Raw genomic sequence first — 26,292 nt, forward strand, 5'->3', positions numbered from 1 at the left:
TCATATCCGGCCAAATTAAATTGCATAAGCAAAGGAGAAATAAGATCCTTTTCAGACAAGCAAATGCTGAGGGAATTCATCACCACCAGGCCTGCCTTGCAAGAGCTTCTGAGGGAAGCACTAAATATGAAAAGGATAAACTGTTACTAGCCACTACAAAAACACACTGAAGTACACAGATCAGTGGCACTATGAAGCAACCACATAAACAGGTCTGCAAAACAACCAGCTAGCATCATGATGACAGGATCAAATTCACACATAACAATACTAACCTTAAACTTAAATGGACTAAATACCCCAATTAAAAGACACAGAATGGCAAGCTAGATAAAGAGCCAAGACCCATCAGTATGCTGTATTCAAGAGCCCCATCTCAAGTCCAAAGACATACATAGGCTCAAAATAAAGAGATGGAGGAAAATGTTCCAAGCAAATGGAACACAGTAAAAAGCAGGTGTTGCAATCCTAGTTCCTGACAAAACAGACTTTAAACCAACAAAGATCAAAAAAGACAAAGAAGGGCATTACATAATGGTAATGTTAAAGCATTCGATTCAACACAAAGAGATAACTATTCTAAATATATATGCACCCAATACAGGAGAACCCAGATTCATAAAGCAAGTTCTTAAGAGACCTACAAAGAGACTTAGACTCCCACATAATAATAGTGAGAGACTCTGACACCCCACTGACAATATTAGACAGATCATCAAGACAGAAATTAACAAAGACATTCAGGACTTGAACTCAGCTCTGGATCAAGCGTTCCTAATAGATATCTACAAAACTCTCCACTCCGAAATAATGGAATATACACTCTTCTCATGACCACATGGCACTTACTCTAAAATTGATAACATAATCAGAAATAAAAACACTCCACAGCAAGTACAAAATAACTGATATCATACCAGTCTCTCAGACCACAGCACAATCAAATTAGAACTCAAGATTAAGAAATTCACTCAAAATCACACAACTACATGGAAACTGAACAACCTGCTTGTGAATGACTGTTAGTTAAATAATGAAATTAAGGCAGAAATCAAGAAGTTATTTGGAACTAATGAGAACAAAGAGACAACACACCAGAATCTCTGGGATGCAGCTAAAGCAATGTTAAGAGGAAATTTATAGCACTAAATGCCCACATCAAAAAGCTAGAAAGTTCTCAAGTTAACAACCTAAAAGAACTAAATCACAACTAAAAGAACTAGAGAACCAAGAGCAAACAAACCCCAAAGCTAGCAGAAGACAAGAAATAACCAAGATCGGTAAAGGGCGGAGCAAGATGGCCGAATAGGAACAGCTCTAGTCTCCAGCTCCCAGTGCGAGCGACACAGAAGACAGGTGATCTCTGCATTTTCAACTGAGGTACTGGGGTCATCTCACTAGGGAGTGCCGGACAATCGGTGCTGGTCAGCTGCTGCAGCCCGAGCAGCGAGAGCTGAAGCAGGGCGAGGCATCGCCTCACCTGGTAAGCACAAGGGGGAAGGGAATCCCTTTTCCTAGCCAGGGGAACGGAGACACACAACACCTGGAAAATCGGGTAACTCCCACCCCAATACTGCGCTGTACCAAGGGTCTTAGCAAACAGGCACACCAGGAGATTATATCCCACACCTGGCCAGGAGGGTCCCACCCCTGCCCACGGAGCCTCCCTCATTGCTAGCACAGCAGTCTGCGATCTAACTGCAAGGCAGCAGCCAGGCTGGGGGAGGGGCGCCTGCCATTGCTGAGGCTTAAGTAGGTAAACAAAGCCGCTGGGAAGCTCTAACTGGGTGGAGCTCAAAGACCCCTGCCTGTCTCTGTAGACTCCACCTCTGGGACAGGGAACAGCTAATCAACAACAACAACAACAACAACAAAGCAGCAGAAACCTCTGCAGACACAAATGACTCTGTCTGACAGCTTTGAAGAGAGCAGTGGATCTCCCAACACGGAGGCTGAGATCTGAGAACAGACAGACTGCCTGCTCAAGTGGGTCCCTGACCCCTGAGTAGCCTAACTGGGAGACATCCCTCACTAGGGGCAGACCGACACCCCACACCTCACACGGTGTTTGCAAAAACATGCCAAAATGTAAAGACCATCGAGGCTAGGAAGAAACTGCATCAACTAACGAGCAAAATAACCAGTTAATATCATAATGGCAGGATCAAGTTCACACATAACAATATTAACCTTAAATTAAATGGACTAAATGGTCCAATTAAAAGACACAGGCTGGCAAACTGGATAAAGAGTCAGGACCCATCAGTTTGCTGTATTCAGGAGGTCCATCTCACATGCAGAGACATACATAGGATCAAAATAAAGGGATGGAGGAAGATCTACCAAGCAAATGGAGAACAAAAAAAAGCAGGGGTTGCAATCCTAGTCTCTGATAAAACAGACTTTAAACCATCAAAGATCAAAAGAGACAAAGAAGGCCATTACATAATGGTAAAGGGATCAATTCAACAGGAAGAGCTAACTATCCTAAATATATATGCAACCAATACAGGAGCACCCAGATTCATAAAGCAAGTCCTTAGAGACTTACAAAGAGACTTAGACTCCCATACAACAATAATGGGGACTTCAACACCCCACTGTTAACATTAGACAGATCAACGAGACAGAAAGTTAGCAAGGATATCCAGGAATTGAACTCAGCTCTGCAGGAAGCAGACCTAATAGACATCTACAGAACTCTCTACCCCAAATCAACAGAATATACATTCTTCTCAGCACCACATCACACTTATTCCAAAATTGACCACATAATTGGAAGTAAAGCACTCCTCAGCAAATGTAAAAGAACAGAAATTATAACTAACTGTCTCTCAGACCACAGTGCAATCAAACTAGAACTCAGGACTAAGAAACTCAATCAAAACCGCTCAACTACATGGAAACTGAATAACCTGCTCCTGAATGACTACTGGGTCCATAACAAAATGAAGGCAGAAATAAAGATGTTCTTTGAAACCAATGAGAATAAAGATACAACATACCAGAATCTCTGGGACACATTTAAAGCAGTGTGTAGAGGGAAATTTATAGCACTAAATGCCCACAAGAGAAAGCTGGAAAGATCTAAAATTGACACTCTAACATCACAATTAAAAGAACTGGAGAAGCAAGAGCAAACACATTCAAAAGCTAGCAGAAGGCAAGAAATAACTAAGATCAGAGCAGAACTGAAGGAGATAGAGACACAAAAAACCCTCCAAAAAATCAATGAATCCAGGAGTTGGTTTTTTGAAAAGATCAACAAAATTGATAGACCGCTAACAAGACTAATAAAGAAGAAAAGAGGGAAGAATCAAATACATGCAATAAAAAATGATAAAGGGGATATCACCACCGACCCCACAGAAATACAAACTACCATCAGAGAATACTATAAACACCTCTATGCAAATCAACTAGAAAATCTAGAAGAAACGGATAATTTCCTGGACACTTACACTCTCCCAAGACTAAACCAGGAAAAAGCTGAATCCCTGAATAGACCAATAGCAGGCTCTGAAATTGAGGCAACAATTAATAGCCTACCAACCAAAAGAAGTCTAGGACCAGATGGATTCACAGCTCTATTCTCCCAGAGGTACAAGGAGGAGCTGATACCATTCCTTCTGAAACTATTCGAATCAATAGAAAAAGAGGGAATCCTCCCTAACTCATTCTATGAGGCCAAAATCATCTTGATACCAAAGCCTGGCAGAGACACAACAAAAAAAAGAGAATTTTAGACCAAAATCCCTGATGAACATCGATGCAAAAATACTGGCAAACCGGATTCAGCAGCACATCAAAAAGCTTATCCACAATGATCAAGTGGGCTTCATCCCTGGGATGCAAGGCTGGTTCAACATACGCAAATCAATAAACGTAATCCAGCATATAAACAGAACCAAAGACAAAAACCACACGGTTATCTCAATAGATGCAGAAAAGGCCTTTGACAAAATTCAACAGCCCTTCATGCTAAAAACGCTCAATAAATTCGGTATTGATGGGACATATCTCAAAATAATAAGAGCTATTTATGACAAACCCACAGCTAATATCATACTGAATGGGCAAAAACTGGAAAAATTCCCTTTGAAAACTGGCACAAGACAGGGATGCCCTCTCTCACCACTCCTATTCAACATAGTGTTGGAAGTTCTGGCTAGGGCAATCAGGCAAGAGAAAGAAATAAAGGGTATTCAGGTAGGAAAAGAAGAAGTCAAATTGTCCCTGTTTGCAGATGACATGATTGTATATTTAGAAAACTCCATCATCTCAGCCCCAAATCTCCGTAAGCTGATAAGAAACTTCAGCAAAGTCTCAGGATACAAAATTAATGTGCAAAAATCACAAGCATTCTTATACACCAGTAACAGACAAACAGAAAGCCAAATCATGAATGAACTTCCATTCACAATTGCTTCAAAGAGAATAAAATACCTAGGAATCCAACTTACAAGGGATGTAAAGGACGTCTTCAAGGAGAACTACAAACCACTGCTCAGTGAAATAAAAGAGGACACAAACAAATGGAAGAGCATACCATGCTCATGGATAGGAAGAATCAATATTGTGAAAATGGCTATATTGCCCAAGGTAATTTATAGATTCAATGCCATCCCCATCAAGCTACCAATGAGTTTCTTCACAGAATTGGAAAAAACTGCTTTAAAGTTCATATGGAACCAAAGAAGAGCCCGCATTGCCAAGACAATCCTAAGTCAAAAGAACAAAGCTGGAGGCATCACACTACCTGACTTCAAACTATACTACAAGGCTACAGTAACCAAAACAGCTTGGTACTGGTACCAAAACAGAGATATAGACCAATGGAATAAAACAGAGTCCTCAGAAATAATACTACACATTTACAGCCATCTGATCTTTGACAAACCTGAGAAAAACAAGAAATGGGGAAAGGATTTCCTATTTAATAAATGGTGCTGGGAAAATTGGCTAGCCATAAGTAGAAAGCTGAAACTGGATCCTTTCCTTACTCCTTATACGAAAATTAATTCAAGGTGGATTAGAGACTTAAATGTTAGACCTAATACCATAAAAACCCTAGAAGAAAACCTACGTAATACCATTCAGGACATAGGCATGGGCAAGGACTTCATGTCTAAAACACCAAAAGCAACGGCACCAAAAGCCAAAATTGACAAATGGGATCTAATTAAACTAAAGAGCTTCTGCACAGCAAAAGAAACTACCATCACAGTGAACAGGCAACCTACAGAATGGGAGAACATTTTTGCAATCTACTCATCTGACAAAGGGCTAATATCCAAAACCTACAAAGAACTCAAACAAATTTACAAGAAAAAAACAAACAACCCCATCAAAAAGTGGGCAAAGCATATGAACAGACATTTCTCAAAAGAAAACATTCATACAGCCAACAGACACATGAAAAAACGCTCATCATCACTGGCCATCAGAGAAATGCAAATCAAAACCACAATGAGATACCATCTCACACCAGTTAGAATGGCAATCATTAAAAAGTCAGGAAACAACAGGTGCTGGAGAGGATGTGGAGAAATAGGAACACTTTTACAGTGTTGGTGGGACTGTAAACTAATTCAACCATTATGGAAAACAGTATGGCGATTCCTCAAGAATCTAGAACTAGAAGTACCATATGACCCAGCCATCCCATTACTGGGTATATACTCAAAGGATTATAAATCATGCTGCTATAAAGACACATGCACACGTATGTTTATTGTGGCACTATTCACAATAGCAAAGACTTGGAATCAACCCAAATGTCCATCAGTGACAGACTGGATTAAGAAAGTGTGGCACATATACACCATGGAATACTATGCAGTCATAAAAAAGGATGAGTTTGCATCCTTTGTAGGGACATGGATGCAGCTGGAAACCATCATTCTCAGCAAACTATCGCAAGAACACAAAACCAAACACCACATGTTCTCACTCATAGGTGGGAACTGAACAATGAGATCTCTTGGACTCGGGAAGGGGAACATCACACACCGGGGCCTATCATGGGGAAGGGGGAGGGGGGAGGGATTGCTTTGGGAGTTATACCTGATGTAAATGACGAGTTGATGGGTGCTGACGAGTTGATGGGGGCAGCACACCCAACATGGCACAAGTATACATATGTAACAAACCTGCATGTTATGCAAATGTACCCTAGAACTTAAAGTATAATAAAAAAAAAAGAAAGAAAGAAATAACCAAGATCAGAGCTGAACTGAAGGAGATAGAGACATTAAAAACTCTTCAAAAACATAATGAATCCAGGAGCCGATTTTTTGAAAAAAATTAATAAAATGGATAGATGGTTAGACCAGACTAATAAGAAGAGAGAGACAAATCAAATAAACACAATCAGAAACGATAACGGGGATATCACCACTGACCCCACAGAAACATAAACAACCATCAGAGAAGACCATAAACACTTCTATGCACATCAACTAGAAAATCTAGAGGAAATGGATAAATTCCTGGATGTATACACCCTCCCAAGATGGAACCAGGAAGAAACAGAATCCCTGAATAGACCAATAACAATTCTGAACTTGAGGCAGTAAAAAAAAAGAAAAAGAAAAAAAAAAAGGACCAGGACCAGGATTCACAGCTGAATTCTACCAGAGGTACAAAGAAGAGCTGGTACTATTTCTACTGAAACTATTCCAAAAAACTGAAAAGGAGGGACACCTCCCTAACTCATTCTATGAGGCCAGCATCATCCTGATACTGAAACCTGGCAAGAGATACAACAAAAACAAAAAAAACTTCAAGCCAATATTCTAGATGAACATTGATGCAAAGATCCTCAATTAAATACTGACATATGCAACCCTGCAGCACATCAAAAAGCTTATCCACCACAATCAAGTTGGCTTCATCTGCAGGATGCAAGGTCGGTTCAGCATACACAAACCGATAAATGTGATTCATCACATAAACAAAACTAAAGACAAAAACCACACAATTATCTCAATAGACGCAGAAAAGGCCTTGGATAAAATTCAAGATCCCTTCATGTTAAAAACTCTCAATAAACTAGATACTGAAGGAACATACCTCAAAATAATAAGAGCCATAAATGACAAATCCACAGCCAATATCATACTGAATGGGCAAAAGCTGGAAGCATTCCCCTTGAAAACCAACACAAGACATGTAACGCCTCTCTACTCCTGTTCAACACAGTATTGGAAGTTATGGCCAGGGCAATCAGACAAAAGAATGAAATAAAGGTATTCAAATAGGAAGAGAGGAAGTCAAATTATCTTTGTTTGCAGATGACAAGATCCTATATCTAGAAAATCCCATCGTCTCAGCCCAAAAGCTTCTCAAGCCAATAAGCAACTTCAGCAAAGTCTCAAGATAAAAAAAATCAATGTGCAAAAATCACTAGCATTCCTATATAGCAACAACAGGTAAGCAGAGAGCCAAACTGTGAATGAACTCTCATTCACAATTGTACAAAAAGAATAAAATACCTAGGAATACAGATAACAAGGGAAGTGAGAACTCTTCAAGAAGAAATACAAACTACTGCTTAAAGAAATCAGAGGACACAAACAAATGGAAAAACATTCCATGCTCATGGATAGGAAGAATCCATATCATTAAAATGGCTATACTGCCCAAAGTAATCTCTAGATCCAATCCTATTCCCTTTAAACTACCATTGACACTCTTCACAGAATTAGAAAAAACTATTTTAAATTTCATATGGACTGAGAAAAGCCCAAATAGTCAAGACAGTCCTAAGTAAAAAGAACAAAGCTGGAGGCATCACACTAACCGTCTTCAAACTATACCTCAAGGCTACAGTAACCAAAACAGCATGGTACTGGTACAAGAACAGATACACACACCAGTGGAACAGAATAGAGAACTCAGAAATAAGACTGCAAACCTACAACCATCTGATCTTTAACATACCTGACAAAAACAAGCAATGGGGAAAGAATTCCCTAATTAATAAATGGTGCTGGGAGAACTGGATAGCCATACGCAGAATATTAAAACTGGACCCCTTCCTTATACCATATACAAAAATTAACTCAAGATGGATTAAAGACTTAAATGTAAAGCCAAAATTATAAAATCCCTAGAAGAAAATCTAGGCAATACCATTCAGGACACAGGTTCGGGCAGAGATTTCATGGCGAAAACACCAAAAGCAATTGGAACACAAGCAAAAATTGACAAATGGGATCTAATCAAACTAAAGAGCTTCTGTACAGCAAAAGAAACTATCATCAGAGTAAACACACAACTTACAGAATAGGAGAAAAATTTTTGCCATCTATCCATCTGACAAAGGTCTAATATCCAGGTTACAAGGAACTTAAGCAAATTTAGAAGAAACAAAAAAATCCATTAAAAAGCGGGCAAAGAACATGAAAAGACACCTCTCAAAAGAAGACATCCATGTGGCCAACGAACATATGGAAAAAAAACTCAACATCACTGATCATTAGAGAAATGCAAATCAAATCCATAATGAGGTATCATCTCACACCATTCAGAATGGCCATTAAAAAGTTAAAGAACAATAGATGCTGGTGAGGTTGCAAAGAAAAAAGAATGCTTTTACACTGTTGGGAGTGTAAATTAGTTAAACCGTTGTGGAAGACACTATGGCAATTCCTTGATGGAAATACTATTTTCCCATCAAGAAGCAGAAATACCATTTAGAAGCAGAAATACCATTTAACCCAGCAATCCCTTTACTGGCTATATACTCAAGGGAATATAAATTATTCTATTACAAAGACACATGCATGCATATGTTCACTGCAGCACTATTCACAATAGCAAAGACATGAAATCAACCTAAATGCCTGTCAATTATAGACCGAATAAAGAAAATGTGATAAATACACACCATGGAATACTATGCAGCCATGAAAATGAATGAGATTATGTCCTTTGCAGGGACATGGATGGAGGTGGAAGTCATTATCCTCAGCAAACTAATGCAGAAACAGAAAACCAAACACCACATCATGTTCTCACTTGTAAGTGGGAACTGAAGGATGAGAACACATGGACACATGGTGGGGAAAAACACACACTGGGGCCTGTCGGAGTGGGAGGTGGGAGGAGGAAGAGCGTCAGGAAGAACAGTTAATGGATACCGGGTTTAATATCTAGGTGATGGATGATCTGCACAGCAAACCACCATGGCACATGTTTACCTCTGTAACAAACCTGTACATCCTGCACATGTACCCCTGAACTTAAAATAAAAGTTGAAGGAAAAAAAAAAGTCATTTTAACACCAAAAATGCAAAGCTGTTCATCTAGCTGAAAATTACATCATGGATTGGCAGGGTGAGGGACCTGCAGTATATTACTTGATTTTTCTATTAATTCCTTATTTCTAATCACCATTGCAGTCAACATGGTAGTGACTACTAGGGTTTATTACTCTTCCTTTTAGAATGCTACTCAAATGTAACTATAAATATCCTTATCAAACTGTAAAAATTAAATATCTTACCCCTGAAGTAGGCAAGGACTAGGTACATAAATCCTTACCTTTCATCAACAGGCCAATTAGTTGACTACTGTGCAAGTTTCAAGCTTGGGGGCCCATCTTATCACTTAACAGAATTATTATTGCCTTTTAAGTAGTCATCCCCTGCTTTTCCCTAGCACTTCTAGCTTGTGATGCTGTAGCTCTGGGGAACATAGAGAACAAACTGGAGCAAGAAAATTGCTGTTTTTTGGTAAGATACTGCATCATATTCCCAAGCACACAACCTGGAATCCATACCTACTCAATTCCAGGGACTTTGGTGACAAGTCACCATAGCCATCAACTACCTTATCAATTCTGCAATTATGGGGGACCCAGCCTTGAGTTAACATCTTTTCTTAGAGAACAGGAAATATTACTTAGGAGTAATTTCACTTACCTAAGAGAAATGTAGAAAGTCCCTGAAAGTCAAGGAACAAACATACAAAACTAGATATCTTTTTTCCACTGTAGGATTTTTACTTTTTTTCTTTCTCATGAATTTTAACAAAGTTTATTCATTTGCTTTTGGTGTCCAAAAGGCACAGGAATGAGAAACAAAGAAAAATGGTTTGGTGTTCTACCCATCAAATTAAGCATCACATTTTCCAAGACTGATCATAATTCTGATTATAGTAAAAATGCCCTGTTATTTCCTAGCATGGTCAGATTTACATGAAAATATGCCTGACTCTGATTTTTAGTTGTCCTCTCTCACCCTAGGATTCTCACTCGGCTCCCGTACGTCTGCAGACAGCAATGCACCACACTGGTTGCATTGATCTCTCCCTAAGCTGCCACCTGCCATCGCCTCCCACCTTTGATCCTTTGCCATCATCAGTGTCTTCAAACAGCACTGCTGTGTTCTGCCTGCAAAAACAAGCATACTCCTCAGTGGAAAAATACCACACTCCAGCTTGGTGAAGCAGGTGGTGTGTTTCATAGGATGGAGCAGAAAGTAGCATCTCTTCTCAAACAAGAAGGAAGACTATTAGCACATCAGCACAGAAAGTCGTGCATGCTGAATTTTAAGTGCTGCCTCACAAATGAAAATGTGGTAAAGTTTGAAAAAGTAGCTTTGAAAATGTATTAAGTCCATTATTCAAACCCAAAGTCTTAACTTTTTTAAAAAACCAATTTTCCCATCTTTCAAATAAGGAGGATGGAGCAGATGATGTTCAAGATGCTCAAACTTCTTTTTGCTCCGTGAGATCTAAAACCTGATCTTGGCATCATATAATGACCATCACAGTCAACACTGCTCACAACATGTACAATGGGATGCCTGGTATGTTTTACAGCTATTATCTGGACTAAATATCCCATTTCATTTCTAGCCTAGGTAGGCAGAAGATGAAAAGATTTGTGTTTTTTTCTTTGTGTGGACAATCGGAATTAATGTAATTAAATTACTCAGAGTCTGGGAAATGAAGAAGCAACAAACATACTTGAATATCAGAGTTTCTGCTACAGGCTCAGAAGAACTCAGGGTTTATTTAATTTCTATTCTTGGAAGAAGGTTCTTTTTTTCCATGAAGGCTCACTCCTCTGAAGCTAAATAGGACCAAATGGAGCTTCAATAACATGGAGACAAAATCCCACAACCAAGAGTGGGAGCTGTCCCATGCCACAGACACAGCCTTGCAAATGCAGGGAATTCTGCCTGATTCTGACTAGGACTGGCAAAGAAAAAGGCTGACACCAAACAGAGCAGCATCCTCATGACACTGGGTCACTTCTAACTGTGACAACTGCAATACAGGGCCATACTGTCCTCCAGCTGATACCATGTACACACAAAGAAATTACTTTTCATTTTTGCATGGTTTTCCCACACACTGCTGGAATGACCAAAGCAGATACTCCACAGTTTTGCTACATATTCAGGAGCAACCTTGCAAACTAGTGTGGTTTCGTTTTTGAGATCAAAGGAAGCCGACATTAGACTCAGTCAGCTCAGCTGGGTATGATTCCAAAGGGAATACGAGCACTATAATTCCATTGTAATAATGTCTTCCTCTATTTACAAGGATGGCAATAGAAGGAATGACTCAATATAGACAATTCCGAGCCCTGAAACATCATGCACATCAATGACAAGCTATGGAAGCCTGTTTCTTACTGGTCTCTTGCTTGCCCAGAGGGTAGGAGATAACCCTTCTTCTAGGTGACACATCCAGGCGGGTCCAGCGGCTGCTGCATGTCACTGCTGAGTAGAGTCTGCCATTGTGTGATGAATTTAGGCAGAAAGTCCTCAGCCAATGCTAATGGCTAAGAAGCCATTTCATCAGATTCTTACCCAGTGAAACGGTGTTTTTTTAAAATAATGAGGAAAAAAAGCTTACTGAATTCTCTAGAACATAGGCCTTGGGACAGCATACCACAACTATTACTTCTAAGTGGGTATCCAATAAACATTTCTAATTGACCAAAAAAAAAAAACAGTTAACAGTGAACTAATATTTACAGGAAAAAAAGTGTTCAATATATGCGCTCGTTTAGCTTAACAAAGTGTCAGCTCTGCTTAATCTATTTCTTTTGTTTGCATTTTAAAAAGTATAAAAATGTAAATGTGTATGTATATTTATATTCATATTTTTATATGTATATGTAGTACACTATTGTCTGATCCACTGAGAGAAAATGACCTGTCTTTTTACATCTATTACTGCAGTTACAAAAGTATTAACAATTTAATAAGTAATATCATAAACACTTGTTAAACATAGGTTAAATATTTTTAAAACCACAAAATGGGCTTTTACTTTGTTTTAATCTTAGCAGATTGTTAAGCATCTTTCTAGTTTTGAAGGAGGCAGTGAAATCCCAAACATTCATGGTTTTCTCTATTCAGCCTGATCTTATCTAATCTAAAGGAGAAACAGGTTATTCCACCAGCTTTGGACAAACAGTGTGGGGAGAAAGGAAACTCTTTGGCTGCAAGGCTAGTTCCTGTGTGGCAGAAGTACATGAGGTGTCTGGCCTGTGCACATGTGGGTTAAGTCAAAAGACCTCCTTAAGATCAAGGAGCAGCAGAACTACACAATTCCTCCTTCCTGACCACCAGTTTAATTTACTAAACTATTTTATCTCCAATGTGGAAACACACTTTCCAAGAACTCTCTTGTTCTTTGAAATTATATTCCTCCCAAAATTACCTGCAACTGAAGGTAGATTGTTTTTTCAGTTGTAGATCTTACTATACTTTGTTTAAATTGCCTACAAAGAAAGGGACAGTTAATTAATTGAATGTGAAGATGAATTTGAGGTTTAACACATTGGTGGTGAATCACAATGTGCATCTCTTTTTAGGTCTGTAGCAACATCAACTCCAAATGTTAATTTTCAAGTTTTAACATTATTTGTGGATATGTGGAAAATATGACTACACTGTTTGTTAGGAATGAGTCAAAAGAGAAACTTGTTAGTCCTGAAAAATAAACATGCAGAGAACACAATTCTTAAATATAGCTTTAATGGGAGGTGCTGCATTCTATTATGGTTAAGAAGCACAACAGAGGCTAAATGCTATGCTCCCCATGGTCCCTCCTTACAAATGTGGTGCAGCTGTCTGGCACTTTCAAAGCGATCGTTTGATACAATCATTAATGCTAGCTACCTGCTTAGTATCTGCAAAATTACATTGCATGTGCAAAGAATTGAAGTGGTATTTTGAAAACCACATAGTTAATGTATTTATCAACTGTGGTTAGAAAGAACAGTTCCTCCAAAAACAGTTCACAATTACCAGTGTTCAAGATAGTTTGTTTTATTCAGTAGCCTTTGATGAATCTGGTAAAGTCTGATCACCTCTAAGTGTCATTAAAGATTAGGGTTATCCTGGAATAATCAATCCCAAAGAACAAAAATACATGTTTCTACAAAGATTTGATAAAATCTTGCATCCAGCTGGGTGTACTGGCTCACATCTGTAATCCCAGCACTTTGGGAGGCCAAGGTGGGCAGATCACTTGAGGTCAGGAGTTCTAGACCAGCTTGGCCAACATGGTGAAACCCTGTCTCTATTAAAAACACAGAAGTTAGCCAGGCGTGGTGGCATACACCTGCAGTCCCAGCTACTCGGGAGGGTGAGGTAGGAGAATCGCTTGAACCTGGGAAGTGAAGGTTGAAGTAAGCTGAGATCGTGCCACTGCACTCTAGCCTGGGCGACAAAAGTGAGTGAGACTTCGTTCCAAAAACAAAACAAAACCAAACCCTCACATCCTGTAGACAAAAGCCACATTTCACTTAAAAAAAATATGTGATAGCAAATTGGATGCAAAAATAGCAGATGACCTTATAAGATGTTACTCTTAGAAAAGGGCAGCAACATTAGGCAAATCTATTATGAGATGAATACTATTTTTGTGGTTAAGAAAGCAGAGTTCATGAGCTTCCTTGAAGAAGTGTTTGCCAAATCCAGCTAAAACAAACCCTTAGCAGGAGGGAGCAACAAAATCTTTTCATAATTTAGAAATTAAGCTGTACAAGCAAAGCTTGCCTTGAGAAATGCCAATGTATGAAAATCAAGATGTAGAGAGGTAGTATATATTAAAACAAAATACAATAAAATAGCAAGCACTTCTAGTACATTTATTTACAACATGACTATGGTTTGACTAAGTTGGTCCACATACCATTCTTTATATATATACTTACTGTTAATTTGATTTTTGCTCAAAGTATGCAGGTCTTTGTTAAAGGGATCTTAAAATTCATGATGTCTTAGAACAAACTTCTGATTTCCCTCCACTCATATCAACTTTCTTTTGAATTACTCCTGAATTATTATTTTTTTATTGGCACCACCAACCATTTTCTCCATCCAGCTGCCCAAGCCAGCATTTCTGACACCATCCTGAGTACCCTCTTCATCCTTACTAAGCTCCCTACCGGCTTTATCCTCACCGTGGCCTCTTGAACATAGCCTTCTTCTCTGTTGCTTTTGTACTGGCCAAAGGTTTCACAATTACTTCTCTCAGATTTCTACATCTGCCTCTTAATTATTCTTTCTGCTTTCAATGTCAACACTTGTATACACTCCCTGGCTCCTCATCCCCATAGGGTACCAGATGACATTTTTGAAATGCCAATCTTACGGTATCACCTGAACAGTTCTCCATCACCTAACAGATAAAAATCAAATTCTAAAAGTATTCCAAGTTAAGCCTAACTCTCCAGCTTTATCCTTTATCATTTATCCACCCAGAGCTCTATTTATAGGAAAGAGGAAAAAGGTTAATATTTAAAAGAAGAATCAATAACAGTTTAAGCCAGTAACAAAACAAATCCTTTGTACTTAGAAGTATTTAAAATATATATTTGACACATTTGTTGCATTTCCTAGTTTACAAGCAGTATGTATTAATGAGCTATATTTTTACAATACAAAAAAAGCATGAGCAAATGCATTCAGTGTGATAACTGTGGTCCAAACCTATAGTATGTTTACTTGGTATGTTTGAACTGCTGTAATGGTAGCTACCGTGGGGAATGTCAAGAGTATCTGGTAATAACTAACGAGGCTCTCTCAAACTCTGGAAATGAAGCCTGCTTTTATGTTTTTAAAGAACCAGAACTGTGATAATACCCATTTAACCTTCCTTTGATTTAGATGGAATTTAAACAGATTCACAATAACTATAATTGTACTAAACATCAGTTATGCACAACTAGGAGTCATTTCCCTTTACGGGACATATAGGAATCATGCTCCAGATTTCTAACTAAATCTGTTTAGTTCCAACTAGTCCAGCTAAACACTGCCTGGCCCACAGTTGATGAAACGCTTCCCTCCTTACCGTGGATGCTCTTCCCCACCACCCCAAGCCTCAAGAAACACTGCCATAGAAAGCTACATTCCACCCCTAGCAGTGTGAGTGAGGCATTTTCTTCCTGTGTGTTAGAGTAGGAAAACAGAGAGAGCAAGAGACCAACCACTGCCTTTGGAATAAATGAGATGTTGGACTGAAATGCAAAATTAACTTATGCTTTATTCTAAAGCTGCACTGTTCAAGATTTCACATGCAAAAAAAAAAAAAAAGAATGGAAGGTGTCTTATTAATGACTTTTTATATTGATACATGTTCAAATAATGATATTTAAGATATACTGGGTTAAATAATGAGTTATTAAAATTATTTTTGCCTGTTTCTTTTTCCTATTTTTTAATAAAAATTGTATTTACTTAGAAGCATTCAGAATATCAACAAAACAGCTATACCTTTTTTTTTTTTTTTGCAACTAGAGTGGTATTCAGTTAACAGAACAACTATTTCATATAAACTGCATCAGAGATAACTGAAGATGAAATAACTACCATCCCCATATATAACTCATTTGTGCTGTGCACCAAAAAGAACCTGCTTTAAATTTCCACGCTAATTTACAACCCCCATACCGTACCAGGCACGGTACAGCGCCTATCGAAAATACCACCAGGACAGGGCTATCTAAAGACATATGTAGTAGTGTGTTAACTATACAAAAAAAAGGCACTGTACAGTTTAAAAACAAATCTTACACAGCCTTACATTTCAATTTTTTTCTTTAAAAGGAGTGAGTTGTGTACAAGGGGGTTAGTGCTCTATAGCAGGGGTCCTCAGTCACCCCCAACCCAAGAGTCTATGGCCTGTTAGGAACTGGGCTGCAAAGCAGAAGGTGAGCTGCAGCGGGCAAGTAAGCATTACCACCTGAGCTCCGCCTCCTGTCAGATCAGTGGTAGCATTAGATTCTCACAGGCACGTGAACCCTATTGTGAACTACGCATGTGAGGGATCTAGTTTGCACACTCCTTATAATAATCTAATGATAAATGTAATGCACTTGAATCATCCCGAAACCATACCCCCCACCATGGAAAAACTGTCTGCCATGAAACTGGTCCCTGGTGCCAAAAAGGCCAGGGACTGCTGCTTTATAGACAAGGAAAAAAAAAAAACTGCAAACCATACCCCCCACCCCACCATGGAAAAACTATCTGCCATGAAACTGGTCCCTGGTGCCAAAAAGGCTGGGGACTGCTGCTTTATAGACAAGGAAAAAAAAACTGCAATAGAACCAATTGCATTATCATTGTCTTCTTCATCTTCCTCCTCCTCCTCTTTATCTTCCTCCTCTGTCTTTTCTTTTCCTTTTTTTTTTTTTTTTTTTTTTGGCCTTGATGACTCCCTTTTTTGAAAGTATCAGGCTTTCCTTTTAGCTCAAAATGCAGCAATATTCTTTCGATATTTTTCCTGCAGCTTCGCAGTCGTCTTTTCTTAAGGCTGTTTGTCGTATGCAGCAGTGTCTTACCACCTCTCCCAGTTTCTTCTCAACATCATCAATGGATAGGCCAGGATGTTCTCCTTACAGAACAGAAGAAAGGTCAAAAGAGGTTTCTTGGGTACGTGTCTCTGAGAAATTCTTAGAAAACTCTGAGAAGTTGATGGGAGCATCTGGGTGCTGCTTCCTGTTCTCCTCCCAACAAGTTTGCACAAAGAATGCATATGATGACTTTTTGCCTCTTGGCTTCTTAGGATTTTGCCTCTAGGCTTCTTAGGATCTCCTTTGCTCATGTTAAGTTATTTTTCCTCAGCAAGGCAAGAGTCACCCAGTGCCCATCTGGCTCTCATTTGCCCTGGCACTGTCTCTATGGAGCTCAAAATACCACAATCACTGTCTCTTTTTCCTATTTTCAATGTAGCTATTACAAATTTTTTTATATTATAGATATAGTTCACATTAAATTTCTATTAGACAGTGCTGCTTGAATGTTATCCTTTTTAGATAAACAAACGACCAACATCTTGTTTATTACTTGCCTTTCTATATAATAAAAGCAGAGTACAGAATCCATACTGACAAGGGGAGATGAAGAGTAGGAGGAAGTAAGAATCTCATTATTTCTATTTCTTGATTATTTACATTTTGAGCAGATATAAGGAGGAAAAAAAGATGTTGCATCACATCTAAATGTAAACGTATTCTGCAGAGGCAACCTATGGCATGGGCATCACAAAAGTGGTATAATGGTACTCCTAAACACTTTGGAACATTCTCATATATCCAATCTGTGCAACAAAGCCAATGGTCCACCTCGTACGACAGTGCTACTGGTCCACCTGAAGTTTCAGTTTTAACTTTTCTCCATTTTGCTGCCAATGATGATTTACACAGAAGGACATTTACTAATTATCCACGGACTCTTTGGAAGTGATACTTGCAAATGCCCAAGCTTTGTTGATCCAGAGAGCATATCCTTCATTAATGGCAAAGTGACATAAATTATTATTTTAAAAATTCATATTGATAATCAGAATTCTAAATTCACAATGCCATTCTAAACAGGTGACACATTATAATCTAACACTAATGTGTGCTTATAATAAAGAGCTTATAGTACACAGAAAATTATGAATTTTGAATGTCATTTTTAACACCAACCAAAAGAAGAAGAGTGTAACATTCTCTTTAAAACACACACATACACACATATACTACATGGGCCAAATTTGTGTTATAAAACAAGCTTGGCTAAGCTATAATTAAGAACATTGAGATAACATCAATATTATTAGTGTTAGTACAAGAAAGAGAATTGCTGGTTTAGAAAAGTTCTTGTCTTACCTTACTACCTTCTTTCACATTTTTATAGAACATTAAGAGAGTGAAGTGGCAGCATATGTGCATTTAGATTAAAGAAATTCATCTACAGGCACTTGGCAGGAAGAGAGGGCTATTTTTAAAAACAACAAACAAAAACCTACTATTCCATTCAATGAAATTTTGCCCCAGAATAAGAAGGGAGACAGAATTGCTTCTTTTTCAAGTGGTTTCAGATCCCAAGTCTTTCAAACTGAGTTCTGTTCTTACAGGTAACAGAAGACATTGTAAAGAACAATTTTGTCTGTACTTGATTTGTGTGTTGATGTGAGAATCTAAATTCTCAGCAAGATAGGGCTTGATTGTGTACTGATGGCACAATGTGTTGCATTAAGTCATAATGTCAATTATATCGGTTCCTACCATTTCCCTGTCTGCATCCCCCATCCCCAAGATTATACTTGAGTTTTAGAAAGATCATTTTGGCAAATGTGTAGCAAATAGACTGTAGAAAGAAACCGAGACAACAGTTATTTGCTGCCTTGAATTACTGAAATGATGGGACGAGATGGGAATGGATAAAGGTTTCTTGGAAAAGACGCTCTTTATAGCTACTTTATGGGGATTGCCTCAGTTTTTTTTTTTGTTTTTTGTTTTTGTTTTTGTTTTGAGACAGAGTCTAGCTCTGTTGCTCAGGCTGAAGTGCAGTGGCGCAATCTCAGCTCACTGCAAGCTCCACCTCCCAGGTTCATGCCATTCTCCTGCCTCAGCATCCTGAGTAGCTGGGACTATAGAAGCCTACAACCACGCCCGGTTAATTTTTTGTATTTTTAGTAGAGATCAAGTTTCACCATGTTAGCCAGGATGGTCTTGATCACCTGACCTAGTGATCCGCCAGCCTTGTCCTCCCAAAGTGCTGGGATTACAGGAGTGAGCCATTCCCGGCCATGGATTGTTTCAGTTCTTAAGGGGAGCCCACCAATTATACAGTACCAGTATTTCTCTAACATGAATGAGTACATTTATACTCCCCTCAAAATATATTTTTTTAAAAAGAAACGTTCTAAAATTTCAATGTTCTATATTTTTAAAATAAATATTTTAAAATGTTAAAGTGATCTTTTTTCTTTTTTTCAAAAGTAGTCTCATACTGGTTACAGAGTTTGTGACCTGAAAAGTTTTTAACACATTTAAACATTAAACATTTGTTCCAGGAACTGCTAGGCTTCTAGAGATTCAAAAATAAAAGATACCATTTTTGTCTTATCTCACTTAATTACAAATTTGACATAGGAGACTTTTCAATAAACTGTCTAAAGTACATAAAAGAAAGGAGACACTATCATTGAAAATGGGAGCCAAATCAGTTCACAGTTTCCCACCATATTTATAGGATTTTGCTTGTAGCTCAGATCATTTCCTAACTTTGAACTAAAAGGTCAATGTGTTTCTGAAGTTCTTTTAAACTATATAATTCCCAGAATGGCATGCTGTAAGGAGAAGATGATTTCATTTTATCTAGCAAGTGATAACTATGACATCACTATATTTTAAAACCCTGAAAAACAAATAGTACCATATGGTTTGTTTTCTTCCAACTGCAAACTAACAATCTGTAGTATTCTAATAAACTGCTGTTAGGTCTAAGAATATTTTTGGCCAATTTTTCCTTTTTTCTTTGTTATAACTGGTTTGCTAATAGATTTCTCTAGCTTTAGTTATAATTAGAAGACAGTTACTGCTTTGCATAATCAAATTGTAATTGCTGTTTGGGTGAAATCCAACCAATTTAAGCATCAGTACCTTCAAAATCATGATGTCTGGCAAAAACAGAATAATAGATGTCAGACTCTAATGATCTAGGTTATCTAATAATGCTTGCTTAAGTGTTGAATTATTTTAGAGGCTGGACAACAAGTAATACTTGAATTATCAACATATTTTGAGCATTACATTTGTAAATGACAATAAGTTAATGGTCTCCAATAAACACAAATGGTGATGATAAGGAACAAAAATTCACTTGAGATCAGAAACCTATCCCAGTCTTAGTTCTGTCATTGGTTAAATATGTGTTTCTGGGTGAGTCACTTAACTTTCTGGATCTGTTTACTGATTTGTAAAATGGAAGTTATGAAATCTAATGATAATGGACATTTGTCAATTTTATTCCATAGACATACCACATTTTGTTTATTCACTCATCTAAGGAATAAAATATTTTGGCAACAAATGAAGTACTGACACATGGATGAACCTTTCAAACATGCTCTCTTTTCTTGTCCTTAAACTCTTGAAGCCTATTTTCCTCAACTCTCCATAGGGGTCAATGAAACTAGTATTTTCATGTCTCTCAGAGAGAGATCAGCCCTTGAGTGATTGTTATCCCAACAATTAGCATCGACACTTTTAGTACTTGTTACCCCCAACCCAATTACTGTGCTCCCCAATGATCCTAAAAGCTAGGAATAAATTTGCTGTTAATGATAAATCTTTAATTCTAAAGAGAAATAGTGCTTACTCATGTGCTCTCACACACTCTTGCCCGCTCTTTCTGTGTAGTTATCTCTCCTGAGGAAAGTTGAATAATTTGAAGAATACTTTGAGTACCCAACTCTATAATGCACTTATTCCAAATCACCCTTAAAAAAGAAAGTAGTGTTTTTTCCTTGAAATCAATCACGCAATATCCCAGGGGTAAGCAGACTCTCCTATAGTAAAGATTTGTTTCTACCAACCCCAGGAAACTCAGAAGAGGAGTAGTTTGTATTATTTCCTCTCATGACTCAATTAATTAATTAAATAATTAATTCTAGGATCCTAGGGCCAAACAATCAGTTGCCATTTTTCACAGGAAGCTTAGGGCCCTCTTAAACAATGAAGATTCCAGGTAGTCTGCACTGATAACTCAGGGCTGCCAAACGGCAGGGAGATTGCCCCTGTCTCAAGCCTGCACGGCCTAGGGCACTTTTGATATATAAAGTACAATATTGAGGGGTGGGAAGAAGGCAGCCATGAGAACGCACTTCACAGATCTCCAACAACAGGGAGCTAACCGACCACGGAAGGGCCCAGTTGCTGGCCGCCGAAACCATCTGCTGCATTTGTGCCAAAGCCACAGCTCCCACATGCTGCTCCCAGCAAATGACAGAGTACAGCAGGGTTACCAATGCAGGACTCCTGAGGGCCTTGCCCGGCTACCTAGGACACTTCCCTCCAACTTTCTTGCCCTCTCTCCATCACTGCGTTCAGACAAGCACCTTAACTGACATGTATGTCCCTCCTGTCCTTGCCCCTCCTGCCCCATTTCTCCCTCAGGTGGCTCTCTTACTAAAACATTTGCATGATTAATCCTGTCTTGGCATTTGCTTCTCTAAACACCCAGCCTAACACATCTGGATTAATAACTTACTTAAATTTAAACATTTTTTAAACTAGCAACTTTAAAATTGGTTCTCAAATATTGGGTAAACAAACAGGGAGTTTGTATTGATACTGAGTTCTTCCTTCTCTATTTCAATCATCACCATCTTGAAAAAGATATCAATAAAAAACTGGGCTTTTAAATAGATGTGTCAAATTAATAACATTCTTAAAACTAAAAGAGTGTCCTTTAATTACAGATTTACTCCCAGTCCTAATGGGAAAGGAGCAAATCAGGAACTGTTATTTGAAATTAGCTACATATGTGTCTGTCCCTCTCATTCCACCGTAACCTCCAGGAGGGCTGGCACCTGTCTCAATCATTATTTTTACTGAGTACTGGGTTCGTAGCAGGTACTCAAGAAATACCTGTTGAATGGAGGCAGGAGATGAAATTAGTGATGTGAAACTATGGTGAGGTATAGAGAGTAAGGTGGGAAGGGGTTCCCAGATCTCTCTAGTTACATGAAATAAGCAATTGAAATACATGTGTTGCTTTTATTATGTAAACCACAGAAAATAAACTTTGAGTTTCATTTTACAAACCAGAGAAAGTAAAGTTCAACAAAAATCTTAGCTTTAATGAGAATACGCAAAAGATAAAGTGAGAAACGTTATAGCGAACTGATTTTAAATGATTGAAGAACTCTGCACTCTATGGGCCTAAAATGATTATCCTGCTTTTTGGCCAAAATATCATATATATATATATTTAAACATTAATTATATATTTTATAACATATGGATACAGATATTCCTCAGTACCCATGGGGGGTTGGATCCAGGACTCCCTATGGATACAAAATCAGCAGATGCTCGAGTCTCTTATATAAAATGCTGTAGTATTTAAATATAACCTAGCATATCCTCTGGTATACTTTAAAGCAGCTCTGGATTATTTATAATACCTAATACAATGTAAACACTATGTAAATAGTTGTTATACTGTATTGTTTAGAAAATAAAGACAAGAAAATAATGTCTGTACGTGTTTGGTATAGACAATTTTTTTTCCAGATATTTTCTATCAGTGGTTTGTTGAATCCACAGGTGCAGAACCCATGGATACACAGGACCAATTGTACATAGATTTCCTTGTATTGATAAATTTCACTATACTGTAGATTTACTCAAAGTTCATTATTTATGCCTGTCAACAGATATATTTCTTCTTAGAAGGAAAAGGAAAATCCTAAATCTTCCTACTGTATCAGGTAAAGAAGTTTCTTTAAAACAAAATATTGATAGATGACAGTGGGAAGTCTGACATTTATTAAGCTTGATAACAGTAAATGGAAATAGAGTTTGAGAGTTTGATCATTATAATCCACAATGCTTGCTTCCTTCATCATCTTTTTTTTTAAAGCAACTTATCTCACCAACTGCCGGCACACTGTATTTATGATGATTAAATTCTTACTACAGCAATGAAAACAAGTATATCAGTAGACACCCCAAACAATGAAGCCTTAAGTAGTATTTCCCATAATAGATCAATACATCTAAATTATACTTTATCATTGGGGCATTTCTGCTGTGCATTAATGGATTTTAAAACCTAATTAACTTTCCCACACTGTTTAAGAACCTCACAATAACGCTGGCATGGGCTCATGTACTTTTAAGTACATTCAGTGAACCTGAAAAGGTGAAAAATATCCCACATACTAGAGTCAGAAAAGGCAGAAAACATCTTTCTTCTTCTTCTTTGCATTATTTTCTCCAGCAAGTGCTCCAAGTGAGGTGGAATTAAAGAATAAAGGTATACTTAAAACAACCTATGATAATTTAGAATGATTAATTCCAGGTATTTTAACACATACAATGTTCTAATGGAAATTTTATGTAGAATAAGTCCTATAGAATTGCAAGTTGGTACTAAACTGACACTAGAAGTCTAACTTTTGCCCTACAGGGGTAGGAAGAAAATAAAAGCACAGCTCTTCACATTTCAAATTGTTAACATGTCATTTTCCTATGAGACAACCAAACAAATACAAATTGAGATGCCTATGAGGGTCAGGGTGTGATAAAATGTTTCACAACCATGCCATAGTAGTAGGAAATAATCCTAAATAATTTAACATGTATTTATATGAAAAAAATTAGAAAAGCAAATAATTCCAAGTAGTTAAACAGAAGTAATGAATATGTGAACATTTTCAATTAAAGGTTAAGGAAAACTAAGAGGCCTATAATTTTAGAAAGTCTGACAAATCTGGCAACAGGAGAAAATAATAATTTTCTAGAGAAGATACTTTTGATTTAATATAGAAAGAAATGAAACTCTAATTACAAAAAGTGAATAGGCAGGAAAGGCACATTTATTCCTCTTCCAAAGGTACTGTTTTCCTGGTTAACTGTTAGAAACCACTTGGACAAATGCAGGACTTTTCAAACAATTGCTATAAGCTATAAGTTTCATTATAAATGATTTTTGGCAACGAAATGTGACACACATATTACAAATAAGCAATCTCTCATGCTACAGCATTTCCTTTCTTTTTTTCATCTGACAAATATTCACGAGTCCCCAGAACATAATTAACACTGTTCCAGGGCTAGGGATAAAGCATGAACAGAGTAATCTAAAATCCCTGCTGACGTGGAGCTTGTTTTCTAGGTGAGACAAATGATATGCAAGAAAGTAAAAGGTCTAATATGTATGCGCCACCACTGCCACTGTCATTCTGCCAGAATATTGTCTTTTGGTTCAGTGCTATTGGGTGTGGTTTAAATAAAATTATAATGTGACGAAGGCCTCTTTTTTTTGTTGTTGTTTTTAGAAAGACAAAGGCCTTTTGATATTTCAGGTAAACCCTCTTGGTTGAGTTTTAAGGTAGATCTGTCGTACAAAGATTATCATGATATAAACCAGGTATCACCATCTTTTTTTCTTTTACATATTTTAGACTTTGCAGACCACCTGTGGTCTGTGTCACCTATTCTTCATTTCTTTTAGGCCTTTAAAAATGTAAAAGCAGGTCAGGCACAGTAACTCACACCTGTAATCCCAGCACTTTGGGAGGCTAAGGTGGGAGAATCGCTTGAGCTCAGGAGTTTCAGACCTGCCTGGGTAACATAGTGAGACACCATCTCTAGAAAAAAAAAAATAATTAGCTGGGCATGGCTGCATATGCCTGTAGTCCCAGCCCAGCTACTCTAGATAGAGCCTGAGGCAGGAGGACTGCTTGAGCCCAGAAGTTCAAGGCCGCAGTGAGCTACCTTTGCATCACTGCACGCTAGCTTGGGCGACAGAACCAGACCCTATCTCTATTTGAAAAAAAAAAAAAAGTAAAACCATTCTTATGTTACAGGCCACAGAAAAACAGACTAGGGGCTGAATTTGGCCTGCAGCCATAGTTTACTAACCTCTGACCAAAGATCTGTGTATACTTGCTTTGAAGTGTGTATGCTCAGTCCTATATATGATGTTTCATCCTATTTTTTTTGCATTTATTCCTTTGCTCTTTATTATTCATTTATTAAAATTGAATAAAACATTCTTTTCTAGAACTACAATAGTTCCAACTACAGAAGCCTCAAAGTCAGTTCTGAAGAGTAGGGCCACCTGCTCTATTTCACACAAGCAATAGAAAAAAATTCTTGGCAGAAAACTTCTCGTATGTCTATATGCTGAAGAGAGTCTGTACACTGGCAGAGATTATGCATGCTCTCCACCAACTTCCTGGGGCAGACACACGTGAGATTTAATGTTCCCTTACCTTGCTGGAGGAACATCAATATTGGAGGAAACAACTTTTCTCTTCTGCTCAAGGAGACAGATGGAGCGAGTGTTTTCTTTTTCATGGTCAAGGACCCGGCTGGCTTTTTTGGTGTCTGCTGTTTTCACATCTTCCTCCATGGCCAAGGAGAACACGTGTTGATGAGACATTTTTTTACTACAGTCACGTTTTAAGTCCTCTGATTGAAATGTGAAGGTCATTTCCCGCTTAATGCTCCCCACCTATGAAATGAAACACAGAAATTCTTACTCACATAAAACATCACCTTTGTATGACTACTGCAGATGATGGTGAGGACAGATTATAGACACTGTCCTCCCTGTTCATCTGAAATATTGTATAATTTTAATGAGAAAAATGCAACATACAAATAAAATAACTTCACAAAATAATATACAATCAATGCATCTATAATGCAAATAAGAAATATCACAAACACACACACAAAAATGCCTTCGAGGTATATAAAAACAAGGATTGAAAAGCATAATACCTCTAATTTTTTAAAATATAAAACATCATTGTTTTATCTCCCACAACTAAGAAAATTCAAGTAAACTCTTAAATATTTCAGTCTGATTATCATGATTAATAGAAGACAGCTAATGTATAAAATCAAACTTTCTTTTTGGCTAATAATACTGGTCTTAACCACATTCTGTAGTTCATGAAGAAAAATCTTCTTTATCCTTCATCCCCAGCAGTTAAGATTTTTTAATTAAAAAAAATTTTTTTATTATACTTTAAGTTCTAGGGTACATGTGCACGACGTGCAGAATTGTTACATAGGTATACATGTGCCATGTTGGTGTGCTACACCCATTAACTCATCATTTACATTAGGTATATCTCCTAATGCTATCCCTCCCCCCTCCCCCCACCCCATGACAGGCCCCAGTGTGTGATGTTCCCTATCCTGTGTCCAAGTGTTCTCCACTGTTCAATTCCCACCTATGAGTGAGAACATGCGGTGTTTGGTTTTCTGTCCTTGTGATAGTTTGCTCAGAATGA

The 26,292-nt window shown here is 37.8% G+C and overlaps 1 protein-coding gene across 2 annotated transcripts in view; it reads right to left on the reverse strand.

Moving 5' to 3' along the window:
• Positions 1 to 26,292, reverse strand: part of ZNF704 (zinc finger protein 704) — a 253,235-nt gene that overhangs the window by 167,607 nt on the left and 59,336 nt on the right. For both annotated transcript variants that reach the window (XM_010378482.2, XM_030937783.1), the window contains exon 2: positions 25,261 to 25,502. In XM_010378482.2, coding sequence (XP_010376784.2) covers positions 25,261 to 25,502 — 242 coding nt within the window. The remainder of the gene's footprint in view (positions 1 to 25,260; positions 25,503 to 26,292) is intronic.

Source organism: Rhinopithecus roxellana, chromosome 9 (assembly GCF_007565055.1).
Source record: "Rhinopithecus roxellana isolate Shanxi Qingling chromosome 9, ASM756505v1, whole genome shotgun sequence".
In the NCBI taxonomy this organism is placed as follows: domain Eukaryota; kingdom Metazoa; phylum Chordata; class Mammalia; order Primates; family Cercopithecidae; genus Rhinopithecus; species Rhinopithecus roxellana.